General features: G+C 43.6%; 1 protein-coding gene across 1 annotated transcript; it reads left to right on the top strand.

Moving 5' to 3' along the window:
- Positions 1-1,109: 1,109 nt before the first annotated feature.
- On the top strand, positions 1,110-8,774 carry LOC123744776 (V-set and immunoglobulin domain-containing protein 10-like 2). Its single transcript, XM_045724934.2, has 3 exons — positions 1,110-1,751; positions 2,149-2,369; positions 7,049-8,774. The coding sequence occupies exons 1-3, from the start codon at positions 1,685-1,687 to the stop codon at positions 7,193-7,195; spliced, it is 435 nt and encodes a 144-aa protein (XP_045580890.1). The 5' UTR covers positions 1,110-1,684; the 3' UTR covers positions 7,196-8,774.
- Positions 8,775-10,323: the final 1,549 nt, after the last annotated feature.

The raw sequence follows: 10,323 nt of genomic DNA, 5'->3' as shown, positions 1-10,323 counted from the left end.
GGAAACACAGGGATAAATACACTGGGGCAGAGAGACAGGAAACACAGGGATAAATACACTGGGGCAGAGAGACAGGAAACACAGGGATAAATACACTGGTACAGAGAGACAGGAAACACAGGGATAAATACACTGGGGCAGAGAAACACAGGGAGACAGGAAACACAGGGATAAATACACTGGGGCAGAGAGACAGGAAACACAGGGATAAATACACTGGTACAGAGAAACAGGAAACACAGGGATAAATACACTGGGGCAGAGAGACGGGAAACACTGGGATAAATACACTGGGGCAGAGAGACAGGAAACACAGGGATAAATACACTGGTACAGAGAGACAGGAAACACAGGGATAAATACACTGGGGCAGAGAGACAGGAAACACAGGGATAAATACACTGGGGCAGAGAGACAGGAAACACAGGGATAAATACACTGGTACAGAGAGACAGGAAACACAGGGATAAATACACTGGGGCAGAGAGACAGGAAACACAGGGACAGTAATCTAAAAAGTAACTAAATGTAATCAGATTATGTTACTGAGTTTGGGTAATCTAAAAGTTAAGTTACTGGATAAAATTTTGGACAGTTAACTAATAACTGTAACGAATTATATTTAGACGGTAACCCTGGGTATGGCTATGGGAGCTATGAAATGAAGCGATTTTAGCGCCAACAGAAACTAAATCATAATTTTATTGATGCTAAGGGAGCTGGCTAAAGGAGATATCGGACTCCACACTAGGACTTCACATGGTGTGTGCTTCATACATTAACTAATTCAATTCTCATCAGCTATGAATGGTTGCAATATATGTTCCTCTAGGGGTAAACAGGAAGTAGTGTTTGTTGTGATTTCTCTCTGTCTCTCTCTCTCTCTCTCTCTCTCTGTCTCTCTCTCTCGCTCTGTCTCTCTCTCTCTCTGTCTCTCTCTCTCTCTCTCTCTCTCTCTCTATCTCTGTTTCTCTCTCTCTCTCTCTCTCTCTGTTTCTCTCTCTCTCTCTCTCTCTGTCTCTCTCTCTCTCTCTCTCTCTCTCTGTCTCTGTCTCTGTCTCTGTTTCTCTCTCTCTCTCTCTCTCTCTCTCTCTCTCTCTCTCTCTCTCTCTCTCTCTCTCTCCCTCTATTTCTGTATGTCTCTCTCTCTCTCTCTGCACACAGGGATTTCATTTCACCGTCCGACTGATGGAATTTTGAAAAGGCTGCTATCCCTTTCAGTTCATTCAATAATAGATTATGCTACGGCGTCAACCAGACACCCTACACCTCTCTCTCTCTCTTTCTAAATTTTCCCCTCTTTCTTTCTCTCTGGTCTGCTCATTAGCCAGGCCATGAGAGGTAGAGAGAGGGATGGAGTGAGAGAGAGCAAGGGGAGAGAGAATGAAGAGAAAGACAGAGAGAGAAAGAGATAAGGAAGAGAGAGAGAGGTGGTAAAGCATTGATGAATAGTTTCTCTCTCTCTCTTTCTCTCTCGTTCGTTCTCTCTCTCTTTCTCTCTCTCTCTCGTTCGTTCTCTCTCTCTTTCTCTCTCTCTCTCTCTCTCTCTCTCTCTCTCTCTCGTTCTCTCTCTCGATCACCCACAGTGTGTAGTGTCGCCTGAAACGAGGAGTCAGACGTTAGAACTCAGAAGCTCTGTGATATAATGCTGTAATAACCAGCAACCTCTGAAACGTGTGTTACTATGGAGACCCTCAGGAGGATGTCCAGTCTCTGTCTGTTCCTCTGCTTACTGCAGCCTCCTCTACAAGGTAAGGCCTTATTGGACTGTACTAGTGTTACTATGGGAACTCTTAGGAGGATGTCTTGTCTCTGTTTGATGTAGTCTACCGTTTGTCTATCATCTTCTTAATGTGGCTACAGTATCTATTGGTAAACTTTTACTACTATAATCTAGGTATAAAGGTTTCTAACTTCATATTGTCATAAACAAGTCCCGTGTGACTCAGTTGGTAGAGCATGGTGTTTGCAACGCCAGGGTTGTGAGTTCGATTCCCACGGGGGACCAGTACAGAAAGAAATAAAAAAATGTATGAAATGTATGCATTCACTAGTGTAAGTTGCTCTGGATAAGAGCGTCTGCTAAATGACTAAAATGTAAAATGTAAACAAGGCTTTATAAAAGGTGTTATATGCCTGTTCCCTCAGGTCTGGAGATCGTGGACCCAGAGGAGGTAGAGTATATCCGGCAGGAGGCCAGAGGGGTGGTGGGGGGCTCTGTGACTCTGGAATGTGGATCCACAATGCCTGATATCCTCATCTGGGGATTCACCAGGCCTGGGTCCCAGTCTAACCTAGCTGTGGCTTATAACTACGGACATGGTCCCATGCTCCAGCCTCTACTCTCAAGCAGCCTTGGACATCTGAAGGTGGGTAACCCAGCTTACTATTCTACCCTAAAACAAACCTCTTCTACCCTGAATCTAACCTCTTCTACCCTAAAACTAACCTCTTCTACCTTAACTCTAACCTTTCTACCCTGAATCTAACCTCTTCTACCCTAAAACTAACCTCTTCTACCTTAACTCTAACCTTTCTACCCTGAATCTAACCTTTCTACCCTAACTCTAACCTTTCTACCCTGAATCTAACCTTTCTACCCTAACTCTAACCTTTCTACCTCTTGTAAGCTAATTCTAACCTACGGTGCTTTTGGAAAGTATTCAGACTTTTTCTACATTTTGTTGTGTTACAGCCTTATTCTAAAACTGAATAAATTGTTTTTTTTCCCGCATCAATCTACACACAATACCCCATAATGACAAATCAAAAACAGATTTTTAGACATGTTTGCAAATGTATTCAAAATAAAACACTGAAATATTTCATTTACATAAGTATTCAGACCCATCACTCGGTACTTTGTTGAATCACCTTTGGCAGCGATTACGGCATCTAGTCTTCTTGGGTATGACGCTACAATCTTGACACACCTGTATTTGGGGAGTTTCTCCCATTCTTCTCTGCAGATCCTCTCAAGCTCTGTCAGGTTGGATGGGGAGCGTCGCTGCACAGCTGTTTTCAGGTCTCTCCAGAGATGTTTGATCAGGTTCAAGTCCAGGCTCTGGCTGGGCCACTCAAGGACATTCAGAGACTTGTCCCGAAGCCACTCCTGCGTTGTCTTGGCTGTGTGCTTAGGGTCGTTGTCCTGTTAGAAGGTGAACCTTCACCCCAGTCTGAGGTCCTGAGCATTCTGGAGCAGGTTTTCATCAAGGATCTCTCTGTACTTTGCTCCGTTCATCTTTCTCTCGATCCTGACTTGTCTCCCAGTCCCTGACGCAGAAAAACATCCCCACAGCATGATGCTGCCACCACCATGCTTCACCGTAGGGATGGTGCCAGGTTTCCTCCAGACGTGGCGCTTGGCATTCAGGCCAAAGAGTTCAATCTTGGTTTCATCAGATCAGAGAATCTTGTTTTTCATGGTCTGTGAGTCTTAAACTCCAAGCGGGCTGTCATGTGCCTCTTACTGAGGAGTGGCTTCCCTCTGGCCACTCTACCGTAAAGGCCTGATTGGTGGAGTGCTGCAGAGATGGTTGTCCTTCTGGAAGGTTCTCCCATCTCCACAGAGGAACTCTGGAGCTCTGACAGAGTGACCATCGTGTTCTTGGTCACCTCCCTGACCAAGGCCCTTCTCCCCTGATTGTTCAGTTTGGCCGGGCGGCCAGCTCTAGGAAGAGTCTTGGTGGTTCCAAACTTCTTCCATTTAAGACTGATGGAGGTCACTGTGTTCTTGGGGACCTTCAATGCTGCAGAAATGTTTTGGTACCCTTCTCCAGATCTGTACCTCGACACAATCCTGTCTCGGAGCTCTACGGACAATTCCTTCAACCTCATGGCTTGGTTTCTGCTCTGACGTGCACCGTCAACAGTGGGACCTTATATAGACAGGTGTGTGCCTTTCCAAATCATGTCCAGTCAATTTAATTCACCACAGGTGGACTCCAATCAAGTTGTAGAAACATCTCAAGGATGATCAATGGAAACAGGATGCACCAAAGCTTAATTTCAAGTCTCATAGCAAAGGGTCTGAATACTTATGCTCTTTTATGTAAATAAGGTATTTCTGTTTTTTTTTTAATACCAAAATGCAAAAATGTCAAAATACCTGTTTTCACGTTGTCATTATGGGGCATTGTGATGTCATTATGGGGTATTGTGATGTCATTATGGGGCATTGTGATGTCAGTATGGGGTATTGTGATGTCAGTATGGGGTATTGTGATGTCATTATGGGGTATTGTGATGTCAGTATGGGGTATTGTGATGCCATTATGGGGTATTGTGATGTCAGTATGGGGTATTGTCCGATGTCAGTATGGGGTATTGTGATGTCAGTATGGGGTATTGTGATGTCAGTATGGGGTATTGTGATGTCAGTATGGGGTATTGTGATGTCAGTATGGGGTATTGTGATGTCAGTATGGGGTAATGTGATGTCAGTATGGGGTATTGTGATGTCAGTATGGGGTATTGTGATGTCATTATGGGGTATTGTGATGTCAGTATGGGGTATTGTGATGTCAGTATGGGGTATTGTGATGTCAGTATGGGGTATTGTGTGTAGATTGATGAGTTTTTTTTGTTGAATCCATAACGAAACAAAATGTGGAAAATGTCTGAATACTTTCAGAAGGAACTGTAGCTACCTCTTTACCTTAACTCTAACCTAGTTAACTATTTTACCATAACTCTAACCTCTTCTACCATAACTCTAACCTAGCTACCTACCTCTTTACCTTAACTCTAACCTAGTTAACTATTTTACCATAACTCTAACCTCTTCTACCCTAACTTTAACCTAGCTACCTACCTCTTTACCTTAACTCTAACATAGTTAACTATTTTACCATAACTGTAACCTCTTCTACCCTAACTCTAACCTAGCTACCTACCTCTTTACCTTAACTCTAACCTAGTTAACTATTTTACCATAACTCTAACCCCATCTACCCTAACTTTAACCTAGCTACCTACCTCTTTACCATAACTCTAACCTAGTTAACTACCTCTTCTACCATAACTCTAACCTCTTCCACCCTAACTCTAACCTCTTCTACCCTAACTCTAACCTCTTCTACCCTAACTCTAACCTCTTCCACCCCAACTCTAACCTCTTCCACCCCAACTCTAACCTCTTCCACCCCAACTCTAACCTCTTCTACCCTAACTCTAACCTAGCTACCTACCTCTTTACCTTAACTCTAACCTAGTTAACTATTTTCCCTTAACTCTAACCTCTTCTACCCTAACTTTAATTTAGATACCTACCTCTTTACCTTAACTCTAACCTAGTTAACTATTTCAACCATAACTCTAACCTCTTCTACCATAACTTTAACCTAGCTACCTACCTCTTTACCCTAACTCTAACCTAGTTACCCCTTCCACCTTAACTCTAACCTAGTTACCTCTGCTACCCTAACTCTAACCTAGTTACCTACCTCTTCTACTCTAACTCTAACCTAGTTACCTCTTCTACCCTAACTTTAACCTAGCTACCTACCTCTTCTACCCTAACTCTACCCTAGTTACCTCTGCTACTCTAACTCTAACCTAGCTACCTACCTCTTCCACCTTAACTCTAACCTAGTTACCCCTGCTACCCTAACTCTAACCTAGTTACCTCTGCTACTCTAACTCTAACCTCTTCTACCCTAACTCTAACCTCTTCCACCCTAACTCTAACCTCTTCCACCCTAACTCTAACCTCTTCTACCCTAACTCTAACCTCTTCTACCCTAACTCTAACCTCTTCCACCCTAACTCTAACCTCTTCTACCCTAACTCTAACCTCTTCTACCCTAACTCTAACCTCTTCCACCCTAACTCTAACCTCTTCTACCCTAAACTCTAACCTCTTCCACCCTAACTCTAACCTCTTCCACCCTAACTCTAACCTCTTCTACCCTAACTCTAACCTCTTCCACCCTAACTCTAACCTCTTCTACCCTAACTCTAACCTCTTCTACCCTAACTCTAACCTCTTCCACCCTAACTCTAACCTCTTCTACCCTAACTCTAACCTCTTCTACCCTAACTCTAATCTCTTCTACCCTAACTCTAACCTAGTTAACTATTTTACCATAACTCTAACCTCTTTTACTCTAACTCTAACCTAGTTACCTCTTCTACCCTAACTCTAACGTCTTCTACCATAACTCTAACCTCTTCTACCCTAACTCTAACCTCTTCTACCCTAACTCTAACCTAGTTACCCCTTATACCTTAACTCTAACCTAGTTACCTACCTCTTCTACCCTAACTCAAACCTCTTCTACCCTAACTCAAACCTCTTCTACCCTAACTCGAACCTCTTCTACCCTAACTCTAACCTCTTCTACCCTAACTCTAACCTAGCTACCTCTTCTACCCTAACTCTACCCTCTCCTACCCTAACTCTAACCTCTTCTACCCTAACTCAAACCTCTTCTACCATAACTCTAACCTAGCTACCTACCTCTTTACCTTAACTCTAACCTAGTTAACTATTTTACCATAACTCTAACCTCTTCTACCATAACTCTAACCTAGCTACCTACCTCTTTACCTTAACTCTAACCTAGTTAACTATTTTACCATAACTCTAACCTCTTCTACCATAACTCTAACCTAGCTACCTACCTCTTTACCTTAACTCTAACCTAGTTAACTATTTTACCATAACTCTAACCTCTTCTACCCTAACTTTAACCTAGCTACCTACCTCTTTACCTTAACTCTAACCTAGTTAACTATTTTACCATAACTCTAACCTCTTCTACCCTAACTCTAACCTAGCTACCTACCTCTAACCTAGCTACCGTTTCCCAACAGTAAATAGTGATAAAAGCATGGCATTAGGCACAGAGGTAGTACAGCTGACAGGGGGAATATATACAACAATGAAAATACTGTAATACCAGTTGTCAAACTGTTCTGAATTCAATTCAATCGATCTTTATTGTCCCGAAAGAGCAATTCTTGTGCAGAATAAAAAATAAATATACACACCCCTTAAAATAAAGATATTTTGTGTAATTTAACAGAAATGAATTTCTTGTTCCAGTTGATGCCCAACACGTCTTCTCTGCTGTTGGACGAGCTGCACCACGAGGCCCAAGGGATGTACACCTGTCAGGCCATCTACAACACGGACCGGGGAGCTACAATCACCTTCTACTACACTCAGCTAGAGGTGGTGGAGGAGGACTGAGGGAGGGAGGGGGAGAGAGAGAGGGAGAGAGAGAGGGAGAGAGAGAGAGAGAGGGAGAGAGAGAGAGAGAGAGAGAGAGAGAGAGAGAGAGAGAGAGAGAGAGAGAGAGAGAGAGAGAGAGAGAGAGAGAGAGAGAGAGAGAGAGAGAGAGAGAGAGATTGAACTTTGTCACTGTAGTAGTAAGTTCAGTACTCTAATCAGTAAAATGGCTGCTGTGTGTTTGTGTGTGTTTTCGATCTAACTGTTGACAAGGTGAGGTCTTGACTCCATGCTTCTAACCTACCTGTGTTTTTTACACGATGACCTGTATTTGAATCATACCATCATCTGTTTGCTATTCATAACCCAGACTGTCAGGATTGTTAAACAATGGTTTTTATCTGACAGACCACTCCCTGGTCCAATAGAGGCCTTTGACGCAGGCCTCAGAGTTATTAAATGATCTTTTCTAACATTACAGCCAGTGGGGACATAAGCAGATTTATGCTGTAGAACTACTCTGTTATACAATCTTATACAACTGAAAATTGTGTGTGTGTGTGTGTGTGTGTGTGTGTGTGTGTGTGTGTGTGTGTGTGTGTGTGTGTGTTACGGAGTGGATTTCAGTCTTTGCCCATCATTATCTCTCTGGCTGAAATGAGAGACCGCCCTATTGTAGCGTACCCAGAACATTCTGAAAGATCCCGAAATTGCAACGAGCAAATTGCTCTGCGGCCGGCTGCATGTCTCCGTTCCTGAATATAATCCCGAGATGGACCTCTGCTCTCTTTCAGACGACTGACAGATTGGCGACAGGAAGTGTTACTCAAAAGACAAATGCTTTTCATAACTAATCAGGTGACAGACTAACAACGTGAATGGTTGGCACTGCTGAGCACCACAACTCATCTCAGAGTACAGGGGGTGTTAGAGAGGGCATGGCAGCCTGTTTAGACACCAGCAACGGAATGACAAAGGAGACAGGAGAGATCGAGCGATGAGGGAGTTTTTCCTAGGAAGTTTTTCCTAGCCACCGTGCTTCTTTCACCTGCATTACTTGCTGTTTGGGGGTTTTAGGCTGGGTTTCTGTACAGCACTTTCAGATATCAGCTGATATAAGAAGGGCTATATAAATACATTTGATTTGATTGCCCCTGGTTGTTTACCAGGTCGTTATTGTGAAGGAAAATATGTTCCCAATGACTACAAAAAAAGTTAAAATACGTTTTGATCTCAATGATCTAACTAAATGAAAGTTTTAACTCAGGTTTGCTATGCCCAGTGAAAGTGAGGTAAGCACTGACCTTACATGATGAACAAACCTCACCTCACATCCCCCCACTGACGTCAGGGGGTCCAACCTGCTTCCTCATCAATAGACTGATTACAGACATGGGGTTACTACGGCGATGAGGGTGATGAGGGTGATGAGGGTGATGAGGGTGATGATGTGATGATGTGATGAGGGTGATGATGTGATGAGGGTGATGATGTGATGATGTGATGAGGGTGATGATGTGATGATGTGATGAGGGTGATGATGTGATAATGTGATGAGGGTGATGATGTGATGATGTGATGATGTGATGAGGGTGATGATGTGATGATGTGATGAGGGTGATGATGTGATGAGGGTAATGAGGGTGATGAGGGTGATGATTTGATGAGGGTGATGATGTGATGATGTGATGAGGGTGATGATGTGATGAGGGTAATGAGGGTGATGATGTGATGAGGGTGATGATGTGATGAGGGTGATGCTGTGATGAGGGTGATGATGTGATGAGGGTGATGATGTGATGATGTGATGAGGGTGATGAGGGTGATGATTTGATTATGTGATGAGGGTGATGATGTGATGATGTGATGAGGGTGATGATGTGATGAGGGTGATGAGGGTGATGGTGTGATGAGGGTGATGAGGGTGATGATGTGATGAGGGTGATGAGGGTGATGATGTAATGAGGGTGATGAGGGTAATGAGGGTGATGATGTGATGAGGGTGATGAGGGTAATGAGGGTGATGATGTGATGAGGGTGATGAGGGTGATGAGGGTGATGATGTGATGAGGGTGATGATGTGATGATGTGATGAGGATGATGAGGGTGATGAGGGGATGATGTGATGATGTGATGAGGGTGATGAGGGTGATGATGTGATGAGGGTGATGAGGGTGATGATTTGATTATGTGATGAGGGTGATGATGTGATGATGTGATGAGGGTGATGATGTGATGAGGGTGATGAGGGTGATGGTGTGATGAGGGTGATGAGGGTGATGATGTGATGAGGGTGATGAGGGTGATGATGTAATGAGGGTGATGAGGGTAATGAGGGTGATGATGTGATGAGGGTGATGAGGGTAATGAGGGTGATGATGTGATGAGGGTGATGAGGGTGATGAGGGTGATGATGTGATGATGTGATGAGGGTGATGAGGGTGATGAGGGTGATGAGGGTGATGATGTGATGAGGGTGATGAGGGTGATGATGTGATGAGGGTAATGAGGGTGATGATGTGATGAGGTGATGATGTGATGAGGGTGATGATGTGATGAGGGTGATGCTGTGATGAGGGTGATGAGGGTGATGATGTGATGAGGGTGATGAGGGTAATGATGCGATGAGGGTGATGAGGGTGATGATGTGATGAGGGTGATGAGGGTGATGATGTGATGAGGGTGATGAGGGTAATGATGCGATGAGGGTGATGAGGGTGATGATGTGATGATGTGATGAGGGTGATGATGTGATGATGTGATGAGGGTGATGATGTGATGAGAGTGATGATGTGATGAGGGTGATGATGTGATGAGGGTGACGATGTGATGATGTGATGAGGGTGATGAGGGTGATGATGTGATGAGGGTGATGATGTGATGAGGGTGATGAGGGTGATGATGTGATGATGGTGATGACAGAGTGAGAGGTAATGTTAGAACAATCTCATGTGACAAGAAACAGCTTTTGTATTGTTGGTGGAATAAAACATTCATATTCCTGGTGTCTAGATTGTTTATTATAAATCGACTCCAGTCTGACCTCATCTTTTGTTTAGAGCCTTATTCCAACCTTAGGAGAAGATATGTATTGTAGCTCTGTTGAAATGTAAAAGTAATTTCCGATTGAGGCGACATATGCAGCGTTT

The sequence above is a fragment of the Salmo salar genome, chromosome 09 (assembly GCF_965601325.2).
Source record: "Salmo salar chromosome 09, fSalSal1, whole genome shotgun sequence".
Lineage (NCBI taxonomy): Eukaryota > Metazoa > Chordata > Actinopteri > Salmoniformes > Salmonidae > Salmo > Salmo salar.
This window is presented reverse-complemented; position numbering and strand designations above follow the sequence as displayed.